The sequence below is a fragment of the Macrobrachium nipponense genome, chromosome 28 (assembly GCF_015104395.2).
Source record: "Macrobrachium nipponense isolate FS-2020 chromosome 28, ASM1510439v2, whole genome shotgun sequence".
Classification (NCBI taxonomy): Eukaryota; Metazoa; Arthropoda; class Malacostraca; order Decapoda; family Palaemonidae; genus Macrobrachium; species Macrobrachium nipponense.
In genome coordinates this window covers 28944579-28970707 of record NC_087217.1, presented here as the reverse complement: position 1 = coordinate 28970707, position 26129 = coordinate 28944579, and the positions used below count along the sequence as shown (strand labels likewise).

The 26129-nt window shown below is 39.1% G+C and overlaps 3 protein-coding genes across 5 annotated transcripts in view; 2 read left to right on the top strand and 1 right to left on the bottom strand.

The window, feature by feature from the left end:
- Window positions 1-6255, bottom strand: LOC135201310 (facilitated trehalose transporter Tret1-like). Of its 3 annotated transcripts, none has more exons than XM_064230172.1 (3): window positions 5895-6255; window positions 1905-2070; window positions 1-1656 (listed from the first exon to the last, which is right to left on the bottom strand). In XM_064230172.1, exons 1-3 carry the CDS (start codon window positions 6039-6041, stop codon window positions 368-370), a joined length of 1602 nt encoding a protein of 533 aa, XP_064086242.1. In that variant the 5' UTR covers window positions 6042-6255; the 3' UTR covers window positions 1-367. The 3 variants fall into 3 exon arrangements, with proteins under 3 accessions (XP_064086242.1, XP_064086243.1, XP_064086244.1); XM_064230173.1 differs by lacking the exon at window positions 5895-6255 and adding an exon at window positions 5035-5145; XM_064230174.1 differs by lacking the exon at window positions 5895-6255 and adding an exon at window positions 5023-5137.
- A 1011-nt stretch (window positions 6256-7266) lies between these two features.
- On the top strand, window positions 7267-15354 carry LOC135201627 (cytochrome c oxidase subunit 7A, mitochondrial-like). The gene is made up of 3 exons (XM_064230694.1): window positions 7267-7422; window positions 14405-14503; window positions 15025-15354. Exons 1-3 carry the CDS (start codon window positions 7408-7410, stop codon window positions 15166-15168), a joined length of 258 nt encoding a protein of 85 aa, XP_064086764.1. The 5' UTR covers window positions 7267-7407; the 3' UTR covers window positions 15169-15354.
- Window positions 15355-17831: 2477 nt separating this feature from the next.
- The window catches only part of LOC135201626 (U1 small nuclear ribonucleoprotein 70 kDa-like), a gene marked incomplete in the record, with an annotated part of 53427 nt that continues 45129 nt past the window's right edge, over window positions 17832-26129 (top strand). Inside the window, 1 exon segment of the mRNA XM_064230693.1 lies at window positions 17832-17993.

Genomic DNA, 26129 nt, shown 5'->3' with positions numbered 1-26129 from the left:
CATTTATTTTGCATCTATATAACATACTTCAGAACCTGATAGTCCAAAAGATGTGTGTTTTATATGGTAACACAGAAACGTGTGGAGAATTCTTGATTTGAGGAGGCAAGTTAGTTCTTCATGCAATTCAACTACAGCAGGTGGCATTCCTCACTAGCCATGTTTGATACGAAACTTCACTTCATTAACTAACCTTGAATTTGGATAGTCACTGTTTGTCTATGCCTTTAGAATGAACAGACTTCACTTTGCAGTATCCACAGGTCAACTGAGCGAGTAGAAAAAAGAAAATTTAGATACTTATCAGTATTTCAGATTGTTTGTGATGAAAAAGAATTTTTTGGCAGAATATTGTCTTCTAAAAATATCACCAGGAAATAACAATAACCTCTTCTTCTTCTTCTTCTTCCCTTTCCTCCACCTCAGCTTTGTCAGAGATAAAATTTTCACAACTGACCACATCCAGAGTGGCGCGGAGGCCATAGAACTGTTCTGTTATTCTTTCAAGACTTTTTCCCTTAGTTTCAGGCAGCCCAAACCAGCCTATAGCTGCCATAGACAGATTCATGAAAGAAATAAGCCATAAGGTCCCAGGGCGACCTATAAAAAGGACGATGTTCTGGCGAGTCTCAGAAGCCAAAACAGCTGCTACGTAAAAAAGGGAGAGGAGGAAGCCAAGGGCAGTTGAACGGACTGACGTTGGGAAGAGTTCACCCAACCAGAGCTTGAGCAGAGGGAAGGTCGTGCCACTGAGGAATACGAAGATTGACCTGATGCTGACGAACAGACAATCTAGGTCGTCTCTGGACTGGTCTAGTTCAACGTAGAGCAGTGATCCCAGAACCAGAGATGTAGCAGAGCACAAGAGGAAGGATATCACATACAGAGGCTTCCTGCCTACAAAATCTACGGCGACAGCGCAGGCTATCGAACCTGACAGCCGAATGAGACCTAAAATCACGACTGTCGAGTAAGTTACGTTATCCTGCTCGGTGACTGTCAGTACGGAAACGCCAGAGCTCAGAGTGTAAGTGAAATGAACAGTGATCAGCAACAATGTTGAAAGAAGGACAGTCATTATTATGGCTGGGAGTTGCATTTCTTGCAATTGGTCGTTAGCAGACATCACAGTCACTTTTCTCTGCCTTTTGATGTTACATAGTTCCACCTGAGAATCGTGATGCGCCCCTCTGAAATATTCCAAAGCTATATAGGCTTCGTCAGTGAGGTTCTTGTAAACCAACCATTGCGGCGATTGTGGTAACCATATCAACCAGGCCATTGGGACTAATGTAGTAAAAGATCCAAGCATTAGAATGAGCTGATGCCTTTCAAAATTCAAGTTTGCCAGGCCATACACAACGCAGTGGCCCACTTCTGTAAGGACATCTGAAACAACCACCACAGAACCTCTCACTCCACCATGGGACACCTCTAGGATATAAGTGAAGGAAGACCCGACGAAGGCGCCCCAAGCTAGTCCCTGGATAGTACGGCTGGTTAAGGATGGCAGGAGACTATCTGAAGTTGCCAAGACGACCCAGCCGAGGAACAGGCCTACCAGAGCCAGGAGCATGATCTTCTTCTGCCCAAAGGTCACTTGGAGACCGCCTGTTGCCATACAGCCCAAGGAAGCGGCCAGGAACACTGCAGTGTCTGAAAGAAATGTCGATTTCACATTTGTTTTTCAAAATGGCGTTTGGGCTGAGTTTGGGTCATATAGTTTACCTGCAGCTTCAAAGAATGCTGTGGCATTGACCTTGAGGTTGTTACAAAAGATATCTGCAGGATATTGAAATAGATATTCTTTAATGATCTTGATATGAAATAATTAGAGCAACATCAACAAGAGCTTTACCGATAAATTTAATTTCAATTGTAATGTTAACCTGGATAATACTTACTGAAAAGGGTGCCATCAAACAGCATCAACTGGAGGCTTCCGGTAGACTGCTCTGGAAGTCTGTGCTGCTGCCTGACACCTTCTGGCCTCAGGTAAGGTATCGCTGACATGCCCAACACGCAGCCGATGCCCATGTGACCGAGCCCCACAGCCAGAGAGGCTACGATCTGAAATGGGTAGGTGGTATTGGTGTGACTAAATCAGAATTAGCTGTTATCACAAGTCTCTTGTTTGTCACTTTTCACAAGTATTCTAACAGAGAACTTTCACATTCACAATTAATCCCTGATTCCCTCTATCTGCTGAGAGCAACCAGATTCGCTGAACAGCAGCACCAACATGGAATAAATGTGCGTCGCTGTCGAACTTCTCTGTTCCAGAGGTCCTTTATTCTCACACGCTGGACATGTGGAAACGTTCAGCCTCCCAGAGGGTGCTGTGCCGTGCAGTTGGAACTTCAGAATTTCAAGTGAAGTTGCAGTGCATTAGTACTACCCTAATGCTATTCTCCTTCCATTTCAATATTTTACTTAAAATTTTATCTATTGTTAATATATCCATGTTTCTAATAACTGATCTCCTCTTTCTGTATTTCCTGTTACTTCTTCCTAATGAACACCGAGCCCCACAGCCAGAGAGGCTACGATCTGAAATGGGTAGGTGGTATTGGTGTGACTAAATCAGAATTAGCAGTTATCACAAGTCTCTTGTTTGTCACTTTTCACAAGTATTCTAACAGAGAACTTTCACATTCACAATTAATCCCTGATTCCCTCTATCTGCTGAGAGCAACCAGATTCGCTGAACAGCAGCACCAACATGGAATAAATGTGCGTTGCTGTCGAACTTCTCTGTTCCAGAGGTCCTTTATTCCTCACACCGCTGGACTGTGGAACGTTCAGCCTCCCACAGGGTGCTGTGCCGTGCAGTTGGAACTTCAGAATTTCAAGTGAGGTTGCAGTGCATTAGTACTACCCTAATGCTATTCTCCTTCCATTTCAATATTTTACTTAAAATTTTATCTATTGTTAATATATCCATGTTTCTAATAACTGATCTCCTCTTTCTGTATTTCCTGTTACTTCTTCCTAATGAACACCATAATATTCTTTGGAAGCTAGAATTTGAAGTCAGTGGCCCCTTTGGTGGGCTTGTTCCATGTGAGTAGTCTCATCTTCTGAATAATAATAACAACAACAACAACAACAACAATAATAATAATAATAATAATAATAATAATAATAATAATAATAATAATAATAATAATAATAATAATAATAATAATAATAATAATAATAATAATAATAATTAGAAAAGAGGCAACAGAATACCATCTGATGTTCATGGACGACATCAAGCTGTAAGGTAACAGCATCAAGGAAATAGATACCCTAATCCAGACTGTAAGGATTGTATCTGGGGACATCAGGATGGAGTTTGGAATAGAAAAATGCGCCTTAGTCAACATGCAAAAATGCAAAGTAACGAGGGAATAATGGAAGGAGGGGATATAAAACACCAAGAGATGAAGGACACAATCAGGAAAGAATATATGCAGAGACTCAAGGCGATACTCAAGTCAAAACTCAATGGAGGAAATATGATAAAAGTCATAAACACATGGGCAGTACCAGTAATCAGATGCAGCGCGGGAATAGTGGAATGGACGAAGGCAGAACTCCACAGCATAGATCAGAAAACCAGGAAACATATGACAATACACAAAGCACTACACCCAAGAGCAAATACGGACAGACTATACATAACACGAAAGGAAGGAGGGAGAGGACTACTAAGTATAGAGGACTGCGTCAACATCGAGAACAGAGCACTGGGGCAATATCTGTAAACCAGTGAAGACGAGTGTCTAAAAAGTGCATGGGAAGAAGGACTAATAAAAGTAGACGAAGACCCAGAAATGTACAGAGACAGGAGGATGACAGACAGAACAGAGGACTGGCACAACAAACCAATGCACGGACAATACATGAGACAGACTAAAGAACTAGCCAGCGATGACACGTGGCAATGGCTACAGAGGGGAGAGCTAAAGAAGGAAACTGAAGGAATGATAACAGCGGCACAAGATCAGGCCCTAAGAACCAGATATGTTCAAAGAACGATAGACGGAAATAACATCTCTCCCATATGTAGGAAGTGCAATACGAAAAATGAAACCATAAACCACATAGCAAGCGAATGTCCGGCACTTGCACAGAACCAGTACAAAAAGAGGCATGATTCAGTGGCAAAAGCCCTCCACTGGAGCCTGTGCAAGAAACATCAGCTACCTTGCAGTAATAAGTGGTACGAGCACCAACCTGAAGGAGTGATAGAAAACGATCAGGCAAAGATCCTCTGGGACTATGGTATCAGAACAGATAGGGTGATCCGTGCAAATAGACCAGATGTGACATTGATTGACAAAGTCAAGAAGAAAGTATCACTCATTGATGTCGCAATACCATGGGACACCAGAGTTGAAGAGAAAGAAAGGGAAAAAATGGATAAGTATCAAGATCTGAAAATAGAAATAAGGATATGGGATATGCCAGTGGAAATTGTACCCATAATCATAGGAACACTAGGCACGATCCCAAGATCCCTGAAAAGAAATCTAGAAAAACTAGAGGCTGAAGTAGCTCCAGGACTCTTGCAGAAGAGTGTGATCCTAGAAACAGCGAACATAGTAAGAAAAGTGATGGACTACTAGGGAGGCAGGATGCAACCCGGGCCCCACACTATAAATACCACCCAGTCGAATTGGAGAACTGTGTGTGTGTGTGTGTGTGAGAGAGAGAGAGAGAGAGAGAGAGAGAGAGAGAGAGAGAGAGAGAGAGAGAATAATAATAATACTCAGCAAAAGAACCCTATTCATATGCAACAATCCTACCAAAAGGGTCAGTGACTTGAACTTCAAGCTTTCAAGGAATATGGTGCTCATCTGGAAGAAGCAACGTTGCCGAAGGTGAATCTGCAAAGACAGAACGCGTCCACATAGCACCTTCAAGGACAACCAGACACAAACGCCTGCCACCACACAATAGTGATTAAGTCTTCAACTTCCACATCGATCGAGACAGGGCAATATTCAGCTCATGTATAATTACCCTTCTCACCTTGATACACACCAGTATAATGATCTTCACAGAGTGTGTAGAAGTAATTACACAGTAGATGTATTTTGTGGCCCATTCTTGCACGTTTCACCTTGATTTTGTACTACTCTTCTTCTTCTTCTTCTTCTTCTTCTTCTTCTTCTTCTTCTTCTTCTTCTTCTTCTTCTCTTCTTCTTCTTCTTCTTCTTCTCTTCTTCTTCTTCTTCTTCTTCTTCTTCTTCTTCTTCTTCTTCTTCTTCTTCTTCTTCTTCTTCTTCTTCTTTTCTTCTTCTTCTTCTTCTTATTATTTCTCAGAAGATGAAAACCCTACTCATATAGAGGAAGCCCACTAAAGGCCCCATTAACTTGAAATTCAGGCTTCCAAAGAATATGGTGTTCTTCAGAAAGGAGTAACAGAAGGTAACGGGAAATACAGGCAGAGGATATCTCTTATTAAAAAAGAGAAATAGTCCATTAACAAAGTAATAAATAAATGGAAAAAAAATGTAAGCAGATTATTATAATACAAGGAGAATTGTATTAGGATAACAGCTGACAGTAAATATATACAGCTATTATTCCTGATGCTAGTTGTGACCGGTGGAAGTCCATAGAGCTCACCATGCACAAAACAGAAGCTAGGCCTACAGTTCAATGCACTGGCCAATCTGCAACAGATTTTGCATATACAAAAAATGATCGCTGTCTTCTTTTCTCCTTATCTTTTGTTAATAAAGTCTTGTCTTCTTTGTTTACCTTAGCCACAATAGGCCTACATCTTGTCTTCTTCTTTATTTCCAGCTACATCCCTTGTAGTTACCACATTTTCACTGTGAATAATATTTCACGTCAGTAACATTAATTAAAGATATTTGCCACGAGTAATTCCTTACCTGATTTCTGAGAGACGGTTTATCTGCAGGAGATCCTTCAGGAGAGGATGGACTCTCGGAATCCCTCGGACGTCCTTTGGATAGCACACAATGGGCGCCTCCTCCCCCGGCATCTTGGATTTCTGAGTTTTCTATCTTAGATTTCATTAGGCTCCTTGTTGCAGTATATTATTCTTCTTCTCCTGTAATCTAGAGCTTGTTAACGTTTTTGTGACGATAAGAAAAAACAATCTTACTAAATACGTCTGATAAATGTTTTTATTTATTTATTTATGTAAACATTGCTTTTTTCTGCCACGTTTGACCCAAGCGTTGCTCAGATGGTCATCGTAAAAAAAAGACAAATGTTCGTCACTATAGAGACACCGACTACATACAAACCGGAGCGAATTGTCTGAATAGAAGAATGACATGAAAGCTGCCATATAGCCTATGTATGAGAGAGAGAGAGAGAGAGAGAGAGAGAGAGAGAGAGAGAGAGAGAGAGAGAGAGAGAGAGAGAGAGAGAGAGAGTCTGGGTGGGAGTGAAGGAAATTGGAAGACGTTAATGTCACCTGTATACTACTTAACCTAATTATAGGTCTAATGTTTCATTACCTGTCGAATAACCTGGTAGAGAGAGAGAGAGAGAGAGAGAGAGAGAGAGAGAGAGAGAGAGAGAGAGAGAGAGAGAGAGAGAGAGAGAGAGAGAGAGAGAGAGAGCCTTGCCTGCAACGTCTCTCGATGCGGTAAAGCCTCGTTTTCATAAGGTAATTTCCTGTATATAATGTAATCTATCTGTTCCTAAAATAAGTTAGCACCTCATGCACCGTAATCTGTTATTCGTCAATTGGCCTAGAGCCCATAAGTTACGTAACAGTTTTATAGCAACGCCAAAATATAGAAGCTTCTAATCATGATAAAACGAGCTCCCAAAATTGTTCAGTGCGCCATTGAGCGATAAATAGTGGTGGGAAATAATTCAGTGCATAATAAATTGTTCTCAAATCGTCAATTCATATGGCCTTTAAAGGTTTAGGTTATATGGCTAAGAAGAAACTATATTAATTGTAATTACATTACCAATTTAGAATAAGAAATTGTAAATCAGATCTATGAAAATATATTTGAAAGTGAAATTTGATATAATTATATCTTAAATCAATAAATAATTATAGAAAACAAGTGTTGCAATAATATTATCAATGCTAGCTTGACTGTTTCTGTAGGTACGTTCAGCTTTTTTATCTTTGGAGAACGGATATCGTTTCCTAGACTTCAATCTCGTTTTGATGACGATCATATTCGGACCAATTAAACATATGACATTTTAACATACACAATATAATCGCTTTAATAATACAAATAAAGCACTGAAATAATTTATAAATGATTTTTAAACGAATACATCGGTAACGCCATTTGAACATCATCGCGTTCATGGACGCCTGGAAGGGATCATGAACGGAACCAGGCAATTTCCTCGATCACATTCACGGCTGAGTTCGCCTAAGAACCCACCAACTTATTCAACATGAATACCGCACGGGTGAGAAATTATTACATTTTTTGTATCGTATATTAAAGAATAAGGTTTGGACCAGTTATTTCAGAAGCTACGTTCACCTTAATAGCCTTGATCGTCGTTTTATGTAGGACATGAGTTGGATTCTGTTGTGGTGATGCAATTTCCACCGATCAGCTGATTCGTTGCCGGACCCCGGCAGTGATTTTAACCAACTATTCTATTAATCATTATTATTTTGTACCCTTGGGCTCTGAAAAAATAATTTTCGAATTATTTCTTTATTTAGTGTCCATTTAAACGTCTTAAATTTTCTCTGGGGTGGAGGACGCAGGGTTAGGTATGTTAAATCGTACCCAACTGTAGTAGACAACCTTTATGGTGACCTAGCAAGTACCTAGCCCTACTAGCCTAGTAGCTAGCCTACTACTAGGCTATACCTACCTAGTATAGTGTGTGGGTATTAAGATACCTAGTATCTGTTTTGATGATGGCTACTTAGCTATTTAGCTGGGTATTTACTATCGACCAACCTGATATACTACCTAATTAGTATGAACTGAATTAGCCTAGTATTTGTTAGCCTAATCATTAAGGACGGCATAGACTTGATAAGCTACGCTAATACCTAGGTATTATGCCAAGGAGGCTGTTGACAAGGTTAACGTACTAGGTACTACCTAGCCTGTCTCTCTTTCCAGGAACCCTTTCCAAAATGTAATTTTGGGTGTACCTAGCAAGCTTGCGGAACAAAGGGAGCAGGCTCTAACACTTGGTCCATTTTTCAAATGTTTAGTGGTAGCTAGCTAGTCAGGACTGGGCACTGTAATTCAGGTTTGGAAGATACCCTATTTCAGGTGAGGTCAGGGCAGGGTGCTTTAGGAGAAGGGTAATTTAAGATTAAGGTAATTCTATAGGGAATCGGCACATGTGCTTTTAAAAAAGTAATTAGCCTAGGGTAAAACACTGCGTGGACTGGCCAAACTCACCGACTACCATGGCTAGGCCACCCTCCAAAAAAGTACTTTTAACACGTCCTGACACTGGAGATGGTCATCAGTCACAAGTTGTTGTTGGTGAGAGAAGGAGCTGGTAAAATTACAGTTTCAACCATTATGGGAAAACTGGAATAAAAATGTATTTGTTGCATCAGAAATAATGTAGTTCCAATGGATTTAAAATTTATTTTGGCTGCAAACCATCCGATTTAGAGATTTACTATGTAATTGGAGTTAAAATAACGAGTTTTTCCAGAAAAATCCTTAGACCTACCTAGACCTGTCCATGGAGCACCTACAGATTCGCGGGCCCACTCGACCGCCGACCGAAATTGGCGGAAGAACACCAAAACCCATATGGCGGTAATACCAAAACAACAACAAACAAAGTAGGGAGCGACTACATATCCGCGACGATCGATTTATGTGTGCTGCCAGTAAGGCCGTGGCGGAACGGCACTTCGCGCCTTATCCGCATATTTAAAGATTCTTGGCAAGCACGGGATGTACGGCAAGAGGTAATTTTGCGCTGCGCGCGCTAGCCACAGGGTTTACAGTAAGGCTACTTACCGTGGCAGATCACACCTGAAGGCGTTCCTGTTGAAGTTGATCCGACAAATACTAGTAGCTCCACAACACTCGCAGTTTTTTTTTTATTTAGAATGAAATTATGTCTTTGAGCATATTCAATCACAACTTCTTTACCACCACTAGACAAATAATGATAAAATTCACCGTAACCCACATTGCACTGCAAACAATCGGTAGGAAATCGAAGGTCTGTCAAAATTAATGCCAGAAGGGCCAGCCACTGCCTCTGTCATAGGTACAGGAAGACAAAATGCCATTTTTTGCTTCATTATTCGAGTATTCAGTCAAACAAGGATACCAGTGGACACTGGACAGGTAACTTTTTTACTCCGCTGAAATGCTAGTGAAACTTAGTTTTCGACTAAAGTCGTTCGTAATTGGTTATGAAATCCATGACGTCATAACGATGTCACACCTCTCAGCCAATAATGAGTAACTGGAACTGCTTTTGTTTGCGTAAGAAAGTAAGTTAGAGGGCTCATTAAAAGTAAAACATTACCGTAGAGGAAACACCTCTCCCGACTTAGGAAAAATTTGAGGTAAAAACTTAATATTTTTTTTTCTCTGTAAGTATGCATTAGCGACAATAATGTATTGAGAAGAAGTGTTTTGTTATCACGTGCTTTACTCGGGAAAAATATTAATATAATAGATTTCCCATAATGGTTGAAACTGTAATGATACCAAGGAGCTATACCCTATCGGTTCCTTGTTGGCAAAAAGGGCAGGGCATCGGCGGTGACCGGTAATGCCAAATCATATATTCCCACTCATGTTGTAAGGGATTTGAAGGCAGCATAAGTTATACAATGCAAATGTACTTTATTTCTAGTTAATTTTTGCCGATTATTGAAACCCCTCGTGATTTTCTGGCCTTTAAGAACAGAAAAACAACACGTTTTTTCTTAAACTTGGCAAAAATATTTTCCAGCGTTGCCAGTTCTTCTCTCAGGTGTTAAGCTGACCTTAGGGCATAAAGACGTCAAACAGCCAGGACTAAACCCTCTACTGGGAAAGGTAGGCGTCGCTTAATTGTCTTTAATGCTGGGCTGGTACCATTCTTAATGCAAATATTCTTTTCAGTTCCCAAAATTAATTTACTTACAGTATCTATAACGAATTGTTTCTTAAAAGCTTTGTATTTATAACGTGCAGTAATATTATGTATATAATATAGTCTTGTCATTCTTATCTATTATTATCACTATATGACATTCATGACCCAAATAATCATTTACTTGTTTTGACAAACCCTAATGAAGATATAAGAATAGAAAAATGTTATGAGTACTCTTAATGGAAAGAAACGAGGGAGTATATTATATAAAGATGATAAATTGAATAGCTGCCGATAATTTCACTTGTATATTTATGTTGCTTTTCTCTCTCTCTCTCTCTCTCTCTCTCTCTCTCTCTCTCTCTCTCTCTCTCTCTCTCTCTCTATATATATATATATATATATATATATTATATATAATATATATATGTAATATATATATATATATATATCTATATATATATGTATATCTATATATAATATTACTATATATATATTACTATATATGATATATATATATAGTATTTATATATATGTATATATATATATATATATTATATATATATATATATATATATATATATATATACATACAGTAAATTAACACAAAAACAAGTAAATTAAAAGTGCGGAAGTTCAGTGGCTTGTGATGATCACAAGAAAGGTCCTAAAAGAGATTTAATTAGACGTATATGAAAAAGAGACTTGGAAGAATGGAAATATTTTCGAAGGAGTGCCGAGGCAACAGGGAACCCCAAGAAGTATACTGCTCCCATGAGACATTAACAAATGCCAAGGAGGGTAAACCTCCTTGACAGACGAACGGATTGAAAGGGGTAAATGGGAAGGATAGGCCTTTAAAAATTCAAGTGAAGTACATTTGGCAACGTAGGGGCCACTGGGCCACTCCCAAATCGCCAAGAAGGAGCCGATAGGGTATAGAGACCTCTACTCTCCTTTTGAAGTAAGTATTTTCTCCAAAGTTAGAAATTAAGGCCATATTTTAAGATTTAAACAGAGGGTAATGAAAAGGGTGGCCAACGCAGTGCCCACACCACCAAAACACTTTCGAGATTTTTACTTACAACTTGGAATATTTAGAAGATTGACGCCATGGCGATGTTTGTGGAGTTGCTTGTGTCAATAAACTTCCCATTTCCTTTGCTAAATCCACACCACTTTCATCACAACAGTCATACACCCGACCTCTAACCACACTTATCGAAGGGGACTACGGCATTCTTTGCGGCATTTTGCGCTCTTCAATTGCTTATCAAGTGTTGTCAATTGGTATGTGTTTACCCTCCAAACTGGGTATGAGACTTACACAAAACCGGGGAAATGAGTGAAATTAGCGTATCTATCATTACTGCATTACTATGACAACTTTAATTCATGGAAACAGTTTGTAAATGCATCGGCGTATGTGTGACGCTCCACTAGATTGGCAATGATGAGTCATTTTTCCTCGCGTCGTCTGCTCGTAAGTATATATCCGAAATATTTGTAATTTTTCGGGGTTGATTTTGTTGCAAAAGTTAAACTAAATAATGAGTAAAGTAAACAATTAAGGGAATAAAGCTTTGCACCCATAATCAGTGATGTCGTCTGCTGCTCGTAACTCTGTTTGCAGAGTGAGTGCTTAGGAACCAGGAACAGCAATGTGGTTCAAGTGCAACGTGGAGTGAATTAAGACCAAAATGTGTATAATTACAATCAAATAAGGACTGTGGAGTTTCAGTTGTGATGGCAGTAAGGATAAAACCACCGATTACAAGGTAAAAATGAATTCAGTTCAAACCATGACCCGGGGAATAAAAAGTTTCATACTTTCACTAATATAGGCAACAAAATGTTTTATTGTGCTGATTACAACTGAAATCTTGAGTAAGATCAATAAATGTTACATATATATGCTAACATTGTTCAAATAAGTGCTGGGAAGGCTGGGAAAGATGGTGGATTGTCCGTGGTTAGACCGGCCATCCTCACGATTACTGCCATATTGGATTTCAAAACTGCCTTGAAAACATATTTTACGAAGAGCGTCACATGCTTATTTTAGTTCGTATGGGGCTTTCGTATACGTATCACATTATGTTGACGAAGCTTCAATCTTTTGAATGGTATGTTAAAGTTATTGTATTCTTGTTTCACCAATTAAATATCGAGTGAATAAGGCCTGGCCAGCGTGATGACGATGGATTGTCCGCGGTTGTTTACCCTAGCCATTAAGTGAGGAAACACTTATTAGTCCCAAAAAAACGTCGCTTTACAATGTAAAAACCAGCGAAAAAAAACGGGAGATCCATCTCTCACTGAGTCAACTACAGACTGATGTCTGTATCTGCGCATGCATGTAAGGACTAAAGAATAACTAAAACAAGTGATGAATGCAATACATACAGGGTAGACCCTTTTTACTTTCCTATTTCTCTATGATCCATTCTTGCACAATGAATATGGATAATTTTCTCGCACAGCTATTTTGTCCTTCGTCTTCATGGCAGTAACTTCTACAAGACTGTTCCTTTGGAAAACAAACCTTACTTGAAAACTTACAACTTTTCGATGTGAAAGCTGTGTCATAACATATGGTATTTTTTTTTTTTTTTTTATAGTTTGTAAGTTGTTCGACCTTGACCTGACCATGGTGACACTCAAAAAACATGTGACATCGCCTTACAAATGGAACAGCCAGGGCCCTGTAACTCCTGTGGTGAACGCGTGCAGTACAAAATTTCCCTCTCACCAGAACAAACGTGCTCGCCAAGAATGTTTCAAAATGCGGATAGGGCGCGAAGCGCCGTTCTGCCACGCTGAAACTGAAATCTGGAATGTGCAAAATATGACTGCTAAATTTTTTTTATTGCTTTTCGTCTCCCCCACCCAAAACCACCGGTTCCCACCTGTGGTTCCCCAAGATTGTTGGTGGTTGTAAGGGTTTTCTCACGTATTTAGTTATACTGAAGCATAGAAAAAGCGGTATTTAGCATTTTAAGCTGTTAGAGACATAGAGACTGGTTTGCCCCTTTCCTATAGAATTACCAAGATTAATTTTGTTAGGCCGTAAACAGTGCCAGATCAAGTATCTGAAGAGAAATTTAATCTTGCTGCTCTGTGGCTGTATGGGCCATGGTGAAAATAATTCAACACTTAACCAATGATCTATTTTTGGCAATTTTGTTTTCTGTTTTGACCAATACCTGTTGGCCTCCAAAATTGGTATCTGGTTATTCAGCTAGTACACAAGCCTTCAACAGATTCGTGTGTATTTCCGACAATTAGTGTTACTTATGGGTCAAGGGGAGGTGAAGCTCCCTTGGCCAGGAATGTTAGGTGTGATTAGGTCAGGATGCCACATTCTAGTAAAGAAAAAAATAAATTAACAAATTATAAAATGGATAAAATGTAAGTCAATTTTTAAAGTACAAGGTGAATTATTGTTTTTGAGTCGTTGTAGTAATGAGTTTCATCTTCGCTTGAACTTTTGAGGTTCTAGTTGCACATCTTGAAACATGAGCAAAAGACAGTGGATTTCTCAGTAACAGTAAATTTGCCCCTGAGTTTAGTAGCATTTTCATATTAAGTTTGTCTCTATTAAGAAGACTTGAGCACAGCATTAAAGCTCTGTTACCCAGATCTGATACTAGAAAAATTTTACAATTTTTTCTTGTGTTCATCACCTATCCATCTTGCATGCTGTGTAAGGGAAAACTGTTCTTATTGTTCTTATCTTAGTCCTTATACTCTGTGCCTTGTAAATGAGAAACATAAGGAAATATTGTCAGAAATTTACTTTTCATGTCGATCCCCAAGTGGCTGGTATTAAACTTGGCATCCTTCAGAGCTTTTCTTGTTAGAAACAGAAATGGAAGATGGTAACTTTCTGTTATTATTTTGGCAAATTTATGAAGTTATTTCATTATTCAACAATATCTCTGTGTGGGCAGAGCTCTTCCGTGGAAAGACTTGCAACCTTAAACTATTTTTCATAGTCCCAGCATATGTATTTTTTTGAGTTAAGTATAGCAGACACTGAAGTTCTGCATAATAGGGCCGTGAGCTGGTGCTTTAAGTTTTTCTGAAATCAGCTACCCCAGTTAATGCATATAATTGTTGAATTACAGTATTTAATTTTTCACTTTTTTGTAACATACTTTGCTATGATTGTCTAGCAGTCATTTTTGTTGAAACTTGCTCAGCAAGTTGCAGGCTCCAAAGAGGCTGCATATTTTATTGGATCATAGGTTTGACACTTCTGTTGTAGGGAGGGAAAAAAGAAAATGTTCACAACATTCATATGTTAAGTAAAATTGTTCAGGTGAAGACTTATTACATTTTCTTGTATTTCTTGCAGGCTCTTGTGCGCACTGTGACCACCACAGCTGCTCGCCAGACAAGGAGCGAGACGCACGAGGGATACAACAAGATCCGCTCGAAGATGCAGTATTTCCAGGTAGTTATTGCCTATTTTTATTGTTCAGTTCTTAGCTGCCCATGCCAAGTTGCTCGCATGTTTTTCTCTGTGTCACAGAGAAAAACAGTAACCGGTATCGGCACCAATGACCGAAGTTCTGCACGAGAAATTGCCAAGTTTCGGTTAATGGCGGTTTTCGCTTATCAGCACCCCGCCGATAACTGGGGACTGCCTGTATTTTTGTTGGGGAACTGCATATTTTTCTGTACTGGTTGATTTAACTTAGTTTCCACCCCCTTCAAACATTTGTTTCATAGTGCAACTGCGAGGCTTTCCTCCTGTTCATTCTTTTAAACCTCTTTCAATTTTCCTTTTAGCGCTGAATGACCTCATAGGTCCCGGCACTTGACTGTCGATCTAAAGTGTATAGTCTATCTATCTGTTTCCAAAGTTAAGTATCACACATGGGATTAATGCAAAATGGTTTTTATGTAGTAAATAATGTAGAAAATCATTATAATGTAATTATTGTGAATTGATTTTTTTTGTACGTATTCCAGGTTGATAATGGGGTCCCAATTCACCTGAGAGGAGGACCTTTCGACAACATGTTGTTCATATCAACAGCTGTCTTGAATGGGTTCGGCCTCTACATGTGCTTGAAATTCTTCTACGACATGTCATTCACCAAGAAAGCTGATTAGTAATCTCGTTGCTTATCTACCTCATGTTTTCATTCCCGGAACTCTCAGAGGTTTTTCGTTTTACCTTTTAGGATGGTGTACCAAAATGTAAATAGCTGTTCTGTCAGTGAGGAATGTAATTATGTCATTGTACATGCCATAACTTATTTTTCTTTCTATTAATGAAAAATAAAATGTAAAAGCTGCCTTTTTTTTTTTCTTAATTAGCTATACATCACTTACAGCCTGGGTTAGTTCGTTCAGATCATGGGGAGTGAATTGGCATACACAATGTTGCCGCTTTTATTTAAAAAGAAAGCGAGGTGATATTTTGTTGCTAGTGTCGAAAATTGCAGTAAGAGGGAGTATGTGGTTGTGTTTATGTAGTAAGTTATTCCAAGAAATTGATCTGTATGCAGTGCATTTTGCATTTTATTTGCAAAATAGCTACAAAGTCAGATCAAAAACTCTAAGGAAATATATGGTCACGTAGTTCCGTCATCCCTTCATTTGTTGCGATTGTCTTATAAAATGTAATGGCTTTTGGTTTATCAGAGAGGTTCTTGTCATCCAGTCTAAGGCGACTTGATTAGTTATAAATTGGTGACACTTGCTGGTACTAGTGAAGTGTGCTTTGAAATTGTTGTAGGGTATAAAAATGCTCATTGTCAAAGGGAGGATTCATTTTAAGGTCTAATGAGAAAAGTCAAGTAAGACATGAAGTGTCATTGAAAGTCATGACCTCCATCTATGCCTCTTAATAGCCATTTGATGAACCCATAAGTGAGCAAATGCCCAACTTACAACTAAACTGGCAGGTGTGACTCAGATCTTCGTATAAAAGCAATTGTCATTAGTAAAACAACATATTACTTGGAGGAAGAGAATATTGCCAATTCAGTAAAGGTGGTGCCACACAAATATTGTGGAGACTGATGGTTCTCTCTGCAAGCCAAGTGTAACACTGATTGTAACAGTAGTTAAAAAATAAATAAATAAATAATGCTTCTTTGTGACCAAGATAGAGAACTTAGAAGTAAGACTAGGACTTTATTAGAAATTAACAATAATTTTATGAGGAATACCATGTTTCACATCATATCCCACTATTAAGCCTAATGGCAAGTAAGAGTAGAAAAGAGAATAGACTCATAAGAACTGAAAAGAATGCATATGTATACAAAAAAGTGAAATGAGAAAGTTGATTAACAATTGACTTTGAGGAAGGGAACAGATTTGTAATAATATGAAGGTTTTCTTACCCTTATGAAAGAAAGGGAGCAAGAATGATTATAACAAGTGTGGTAATATAGATATGCAGTTAAGACCGAGGAAAGAGAAATTTAGAAATGACTGGTTTCTAATAGAAAGGTGTTCTTATACAAAGTAAAAATAGTGGTAATGAGAAGGATTTTTGAGTATACTAAGCTGTTAAGATTGACTTAGCTTTTACAATGAAAGGGGAACTTGTATAGAGTGACTGGCTTAATGTTAAATTGTCCTGGGTACTACAGATGTGTATAATGTTTCTGGCTGCCGAACGTCTGATTTCTCACTGATGTGATATATCAGAGAGAGGAAATGAGATCCCAGTGCAAAGTTCTGGAATCTGTGTAGTAAGATATTGTTTGATATTTCTTTAAATGATACACACTACTAAACTGGAACTAATAATAAACTGTCAAAGATAATGTTGAGAGTCTGGAAACCAAGAAGTTTGAGCAGTGAATGTTAGTATGGAAAGGAGGGAATTGGGAGTAAGAATAAATCAATATGGTAAATATGATGCCACGAAAATTATTTGAATAAACAAGTATAGATAAATACAGCAAATACGCCACAAAAAAAATTGAAAGGAATATTCCTTAATATGGTGCCCAAAAATGTAGTAAAAATGCGGCCAAAGTAATTCATATAAAGAATAATATAGTAAATAGACCACAAAAGAATATATATTGACATATAATTAAAATAATATGGTAAGTATAATGCCACAAAAATCATACTCTAATTTCAGTTTAGATAATAGAATTTCGTCGGTAAGTGATCAGCTCTACCATTGATTAAGCAGAACAACTTAACTGTAATCAAGACAGCTAGTGTAATGCGTGGACCTATAACTCTATTGTTAAAAGTAATGCGTGGGAACCATTTCACCACCTATACAAAGTTTTTCGCGATACACCATCAAGGTCCTCTTCATTTCAAGGACAATGCTGTGTGGCCAACGCGAAGCAAGCAGACATCCGATCAGTAATTTACAGAGTCCCGTAACCTGTTTACGTTAAGTTGTTCTGTATTGTAGAAAACCGCAAAATAATAAATATTTGATGTTTGAATAGGTTAAATATTATTTTATTATAATATTTTAGTAATTATCTAATTTTTATTGAAGTGAATGATTGATAAATCTAGATAATTTGCTCTTAAAAGGGAAATTCTTTAGGTACGTTCGGACAGAACAGTTCTGAGCAGCATTTGCGGTCAGCCAAGAAGCCGGTAAAAAAATGCCTCCTATCCAAATGGAAGCTTATAAAACGACATTCAACGGGAATTTAAATCAGAATTTATACACTTAATGGCTTCTTCACTTCTTGAGAGAAGGAAAACGGACAATTTTAAGCAGAAACTCTTAAAAACTGGCGATAAACATGCGAACTTTAGCTGGTATGAAGCTCGCTGAAACTGTTCGCTCGCTTCTCATAGCAAACACCGCCATATTGTCACAATCAGGAAAACACTTAGGTGATCGTCTCATATTTCCTATTGTATTTATTGATGGAGGAACGTTTACTCCTAAGTGCGTATTCTTGAGGACAGACGGGACAATTTCAATTACCCGGAAGGTAAGTTTTTATGGAAGATTTTGGGACTTTTCGTTAAATATTCGCCTTTGTTTGGTGCCGCCAAGCTGCGATCTACCTTAGGCCTACTTTGGTCGTTAGACCTACCTGTTATTTTACCATTTCTTAAGCCTACATCCTTCTTAATTTAATGTCGCATAGGCCTATTGTCACCTTAATAATTTAAGGATTTAGGTATTCGCCACGTTCTTCAATTAGGGTAGATCATCACAGCAAGCCACGCAGGCCAGCTACCATCAATGCAAGCCACCCTCCGAAAAAGTACATTATAACGCGTCCTGACACCCGAGATGGGCATCAGTCGCGACTTGTTGTTGGTGAGAAACGGAGCTAAAGACCTCTACTCTCCTTTCGAAGTAAGTATTTTCCCCAAAGTTAGAAATTAAGGCCAAATTTTAAGATTTAAACAGATTTAAACAGAGGGTACTGAAAACGGTCTCAAACGTAGTGCAAATCTCACCAAAACGCGTTCAACATTTTTACTTACAACTCGAGGTATTTAGAAGATTGACGCCATCTCGATGTTTACGGAGTAGCTTGTGTCAATAAACTAACCATTTCCTGTGATAAATCCGCACACCACTTGTACCCACAGACGCTGGAGCACTTTTATCACAACAATCGAAACACGATTTCTCATCAACAACAAGCCAGGCGTAAACAGCTGTTGGGGTAGAAGATGACGAGAAGCGTGCTCTTGGCTAATTTTTAAATAAGTAGTAAAACATCAATATTTTACATATTTATGATGATTGAATTTGAAAATATTCGTTATTGAAAAAGTAACTCGACTCTGACTCAAATTTAAGTAATTATTTTTCTGAATTAGAACGTTCTTTCAAGTTCTGTATTATGACGTCACGACATCTTGACTTTCGTACCTATTGTAAATAATTGCTATACTCAACTGTCATTGCAGAACAGTTTACCAGTTATTCATGCAGATTTGTTATCAGCTATACATGTAATTGCTTTTTTATAATCGTAATGCGCATATATATCTTTATTATTTACTTTTTGGATATATGAAGATGTTTTACTGCTGGATTATCGCCGTAGTGTGACGCAATCGTTTTCGGTCCATGGGCCTCTTGTCTGTTTTCGCACCATAAGAAATTATGGGGTCCGAATTTGCAATGACCAGAAAGTCGTTAAAAGAGGAAGTTAGCATTGAGGGGCATATGTTTTGACTGAGAAAAATACAAATTTATTCAATAGCTAGCTTGTAAAAAATACTTGGTTATAAAAACTTGATTGACAACTAAGCAGCATGTCTACTATGGGTTTCAGAGACAGTGCAAGCACGTTTTTGGGCAATACCTATTTCTGTAATGAACACTCATAACAGGAGCGAGATTTTTCTTTAGTGCATTACCCAGTGCCGTAATTTATAAGGGTATCGTGAATCACTAATCGTAAAGAATAACTACACTTGTCCTTGTACTAATAGACCAAAACTCCATTATCCAGAAATGGATAGGAACACACCAGTAAACAGCTCCCCACTACCCTCTCCCCCCACCTCCACCGCCACCCCTGTCCTTCTTCCTTCCTTCACCTTCCCTTCTCTCTCTCTCAAAGTTGTTGCAGTTTAAACTTATTTTTCTATGATTTTTCATCTATCTATCTAATAATAGTAGTTTACATTGGTGGATATATCTAACGATTCACTCGGTTGTTACCTGCCCATTGACCGATATATTTATACACTGATCCACTCAACTCTCTCTCTCTCTCTCTCTCTCTCTCTCTCTCTCTCTCTCTCTCTCTCTCTCTCTCTCTCTCTCTCTCTGTTTCTTTTATCGTAATTCGAAAAATGAACAAGAAAATATATTTCATACTTGTATAGCATTAATTAAATACTTTCAAGTTTTTAATTCAGTCGTAATGATGAATGTAGGTGCATCTACTAGTGCTCGCAAAATAGTTAAGCAGGACATAGGTATGTAAAATTTAAAAAATGAGAGAGAGAGAGAGAGAGAGAGACGGAAATAGGAAGGGACATTCACTGTGGCCAATCGGTATGTGCTTACCCTCCACTGGGTATAAGACTATACAAAACGTTGAAATTGGTGAAATTAGCTATGTATTGGAAGTATATATACATAAATATTAAAGCAATTTTATCATTATTGCATTACTATGACAACTAGAATTCATGGAAACAGTTTATAATAATGGAACGGCGTATGTGTGAAGCCTCCACTAATGTGGCAACGATGATTTTTGCCATTCTTAGCATGCAAACATTAAAGCATGCAAACATTAAAGGTTTACATTTATTTCTGGCATACGATTATTTAAGAAATTCAAAATACTAATAAAGACTGAAATCAATGAAAAGTGCTAGCCAAAAAGCAAAAAAGCAAAAAAAAAAAAAAAACGTAGTCTTTCCTCTATGCACTTTTCCGTATTCGTTCCTCTATGGTTTTCGGCAGCCAGATGTACGAAAACGTTAGAAACATTGATTTTATCTACGTTAGAAATATCTGTAATTTTTTCGGGGTAATTTGTTGCAAAAAACCCAAAAAAGGGATAATATACATGAATTAAATCAAAATTTTTAAATAACAATGTAAATTTAAAACTAAATAACGAGTAAAGTAAACAGTTTAGGGAATAAAACTTTGCAGTTTCGTCGTCTGTCGTCGTCTGTCGTCGTCTGCTGTTTGTAATTGTGTTTATGGCGCGCGCGCTTAGAAACCAGGAACAGCAACGGGTTTAAAGTGCAATGTGGAGTGAACTGAGACCAAAATGTGTATAATAACAATCAAATAAGCACTGTGGAGTTTCGTTGTGATTGCAGTAAGGATAAAAACCGCCGATTACAAGGTAAGAATGAATTCAGTTCCAACCATAACCCCGGGAATAACAAGTTTCATACTTTCACTAATATAGGCAACAAAATGTTGTTTTATTGTGCTGATTACAACTGCAATCTTGAGTAAGATCAATAAACGTTACATACATACGCTAACATTGTTCAAATGAGTGCTGGGAAGGCTGGGGAAAGATGGTGTCCGTCACTGATGAGAACCGTCCATGAAAACGTAGCCGCCATATTGGATTTCAAACTGCCTTGAAAACATATTTTACGAAGAGCTCACATGCTTATTTAGTTCGTATGGGGCTTTCATATATCACAATATGTTGACGAAACTTCAGTCTTTTAAATGGTATGCTTAGAGTTGCAATTGTATTCATGTTTCACCAATTAAATATCGAGTTTGGAGGGTCAACACATACCGAATGGCAACAGAGAGAGAGAGAGAGAGAGAGAGAGAGAGAGAAAGGAAGGCGGAGGAACGAAGAAGAAAAGGGATGGCGGTGGAGGTTGGGTTGGGGGGGGGGGGGGGGGTGGGGGGGGGGCTAGGTGGAACTTTATACGCGTGTTCGTATCCATTTCTGCATAATGGAGTTTTTGTCTCTTGGTACAAGGACAAGTGTCGTTATTCTTTACGATTAGTGATTCACGATACCCTTATAAATTACGGCACTGGGTGTAATGCACTATAGCAAAATCTCGTTCTGTTAAGAGTGTTCGTTACAGAAATAGGTATTGCCCAAAAACGTGCTTGCACTGTCTCTGAAACCCATAGTAGACATGCTGCTTAGTTGTCAATCAAGTTTTTATAACCAAGTATTTTTTACAAGCTAGCTATTGAATAAATTTGTATTTTTCTCAGTCAAAACATATGCCCCTCAATGCTAACTTTCCTATTTTAACGACTTTCTGGTCATTGCAAATTCGGCCCCATAATTTCTTATGGTGCGAAAACAGACAGAGGCCCATGGACCGAAAACGATTGCGTCACACTATGGCGATAATCCAGCAGTAAAACATCTTCATATATCCAAAAAGTAAATAATAAAGATATATATGCGCATTACGATTATAACAATTACATGTATAGCTGATAACAATCTGCATGAATAACTGGTAAACTGTTCTGCAATGAACAGTTGAGTATAGCAATTATTTACAATAGGTACGAAAGTCAAGATGTCGTGACGTCATAATACAGAACTTGAAAGAACGTTCTAATTCAGAAAAATAATTACTTAAATTTGAGTCAGAGTCGAGTTACTTTTCAATAACGAATATTTTCAAATTAATCATCATAAATATGAAAATATTGATGTTTTTACTACTTATTTAAAAAATTAGCCAAGAGCACGCTTCTCGTCATCTTCTACCCCAACAGCTGTTTACGCCTGGCTTGTTGTTGATGAGAAATCGTATTTCGATTGTTGTGATAAAAGTGCTCAGCGTCTGTGGGTACAAGTGGTGTGCGGATTTTATCACAGGAAATGGTTAGTTATTGACACAAGCTACTCCGTAAACATCGAGATGGCGTCAATCTTCTAAATACCCTCGAGTTGTAAGTAAAAATGTTGAACGCTTTTTGTTTGGTGAGATTTTGCACTACGTTTGAGACCGTTTTCAGTACCCTCTGTTTAAATCTTAAAATTTGGCCTTAATTTCTAACTTTGGAGAAAATACTTACTTCGAAAGGCGAGTAGAGGTCTTTAGCTCCGTTTCTCACCAACAACAAGTCGCGACTGATGCCCATCTCGGGTGTCAGGACGCGTTATAACTGTACTTTTCGGAGGGTGGCTTGCATTGATGGTAGGTGGCCTGCTTGGCCTGCTGTGATGATCTACCCTAGTGGCCAAATCTCTCGGATTGTGGCCACTCCCCAAAAAAGTGCTTCCGGGAGAGCTGGACACTATGTTGCGGCTCGGTTGTTAACCCTATGGCTGTGCGGTAAAATTGCGATCCAGGTTGTTTGTTAACAAACTAGCTAGGGTAAAACACCACGGCAGGCCAAACAGGCCACCTACAATCAACGCTTGCCACCCTCCGAAAAATTACATTATAACGCGTCCTGACACCAGAGATGGGCATCAGTCGCGACTTCTTGTTGGTGAGAAACGGAGCTAAAGACCTCTACTCTCCTTTCGAAGTAAGTATTTTCTCCAAAGTTAGAAATTAAGGCCAAATTTTAAGATTTAAACAGAGGGTACTGAAAACGGTCTCAAACGTAGGGTAGAATATCACGACAGGCCAACCCTCATCACGGTGGACGGGTCTTATTCACTCGATATTTAATTGGTGAAACATGAATACAATTGCAACTCTAAGCATACCATTTAAAAGACTGAAGTTTCGTCAACATATTGTGATATATGAAAGCCCCATACGAACTAAAATAAGGAGTAGTCTGCATATTCGTTGGGCAGGCCTCGTAACCCCTTCTGTCCGGGCCGACAATCCCTCCGCCAAGGTAAGTAGTTCCATCCGAAACAGCTGACCGAAAAAAACAGCTGACGACAGCTGACGACCTCTCGTGTGCCCCGATGCTTGCGACCCCAAGGCCGACCCAAGAAGCCATGCGACCTTCCCAGTCGCTTCTTGGTGTCCTTCCCCGAACGATGGCTTCGTCCTCCTGCCCTCCCACCCGCGACCTCGCGCTATCCCACTCACGAAGAGTTTGCTGCGCTCAATCCGGTCCCTTTCATTGATTTGATGCTATTATGTAATGACGAAAGGTCATTGTTAATATTTTTAATGAAAAGTGGCCTTATTGGCGATTTCAGCGGTCAGTGTAATAAGTGTGATGAAGGCACATTCGCCCTGATCAAGCATGGCGAAACATTCCAGTGGCGGTGTAACGTTCGAAGATGTCGGAAACTGAAAGCAATTCGGAATGGCTCCTTCTTCTCTGGGTCACACCTATCCTACAAGACTATTTTGGGCTTGATCCATTGCTGGCTTTACGAACTTCCCCAGACATATGTAAAGATGAATCTGCGTATAGGTTCCGACCATACCATAGTTGATTGGTACAATTTCTGCCGCGAAGTTTGTATTGAGATTTTGGTGCAGGACAACCGGTAAAATCGGGGGGGGGGGGGCCAGGACACATCGTGGTAAATTGACGAATCCAAATTTGGGAAGAGAAAATTCCATAAAGGTAGACGTGTCGATGGTTGTTGGGTCCTTGGTGGGATTGATCGCGAAACAAAGGACACATTCTTTCAAGTTGTTCCCGATAGATCTGCAGAAACACTCCTCCCAATTTTAATTGAAAACATTCATCCAGAGTCAACCGTAATTTCAGATTGTTGGAAATCCTACCACACGTTAAGTCAGCATTTCAAAACACACCTTAATGTAAATCATTCACTACATTTTGTTGATCCCAATGATAAACGCATACACACAAACACAATAGAAATCCACATGCGGGTCTTGAAAACGAAACGAAATGTTTTGCCTAGAAAGTGGTACAGTAAAAACATTATATAGTTCATATTTTTCCATGATTGCATTAAGAAAGCGTTACCTTTCAAATGTAGATTGTCCTTTTAAAGCTTTTTTTAGAATTAGTTAAACGTGCATATCCATTAAATAGAGTAGTTTCAACACCCGTTAAAATGCGGTCTAATTCCACTGAAACGCAACAATCATTGATAGATCGCTCCCCCCAATTTCATCCGGCCCGATCCCGCCAAAATCACTCCAGCCAGCTCCGAAGAGAGGAAGGTTCGAACCGTCCGAATTGTCTGACGATTCCGATTTCCAGCTTTAGTTCTACCCGTCCGACTTGTCTGCCGATTTCCGATTTCGACTCCCCGATTTGCAACCCAACAAAGGTAAGTCCGGTTTTATACTTTTTTTTTTTTTTTTTTTCAGATCATACGACCTTGCTCGATTCAATTATCTGTATTTTTTTTCTAAGTAGGCCAACGAAAGTGTTAGTCCACCCGTTCTAACTCGGCTTAGGTGGGTTCGTTTCGTTACGGTCATTTTTAGTTAGGTACGTTCGTTTTTTTTTCTATGTAACCACAGCCGTTATCAATGTAAATGCGTTATTTTAATTATTTTGTCCAAATTAAGCACGCCATTGTTATTTCCGCTATGCTGAAGTCAGGCACGCTCAACACATCCGAACATTCACGTCCGCTAGAAGTCACGTGTTCGAACGCAGTCCATGTGTTCGAGCAAACACGTGGCCGTGACTTTAACCAATGTATTCTTGGAAATATTCATTTTGTTTAGTTATCAGTAAGGATATACGGGTGTCAGCCATATGTATGGACAAGTTATATTGGTTAGATATTTATAATTGGTAACTTACTACACAGGGGGGTCCAGGGGGGCGAAGCCCCCTGGCCAGGTAAGGACATGCAGACTTAGTTTGGTTAGGTAGGTTCCATTGGTTGGATAGCAATCACTGTTAATATACTATACTGGGGGGTCGCCCCCCGGCCAGGTAAGGACGTGGACACTAACTATGGTTAGGTTGGTTCCTTTGGTTAGGTAGCAATCACTTAATATACTATACTGGGGGGTCAGGGGGGGGAAACCCCCGCGGCCAGGTAAGGGCACGCGGCCTAAGTTTGGTTAGGTTGGTTCGTTTGGTTACGATACGATCACGGAGCTCCTACAGTTTGTTGAACAGGAGCTCCTACAGTTTAGTTGGAACAGGAGCTCCTACAGTTTAGTTGGAACAGGAGCTCCTACAGTTTAGTTGGAACAGGAGCTCCTACAGTTTAGTTGGAACAGGAGCTCCTACAGTTTAGTTGGAACAGGAGCTCCTACAGTTTAGTTGGCCACGTGTTCCGTCTGCCAGGGTTTCGTGGTTTTCCTTTTTCATTGTCGTCGTCTGCCTCTCTCCCCACCCAAAAAACCCCGGTTTCCCAATCGGTCCCCCCTTACCGTTTTCATTTACTTTTAACCAAAACTCGTGTGTTCTTCCCCCACCCAAAAACCCCGGTTCCCAATAGGGTCCCCCATTACCGTTTTTTTAGGTTTTCGGGTTTTCCAACACTACACATGTTTTCAAAAATAGCGCCAAAACAAACGGCCGCCATCTTGTTTGTATTCATCCGCCGATGCTCGGGCAGAAAGTACTCTGGGCACACGAATCTGCAGGCGCTCCAAAATAAGCATGTGAGCACTTTGTAAAATATGTTTTCAAGGCAGTTTTGAAATCCAATATGGCGGCTACGTTTTGCATGGACGGTTCTCATCAGTGACGGCCACCATCTTTCCCCAGCCTTCCCAGCACTCATTTGAACAATGTTAGCGTATGTATGTAACGTTTATTG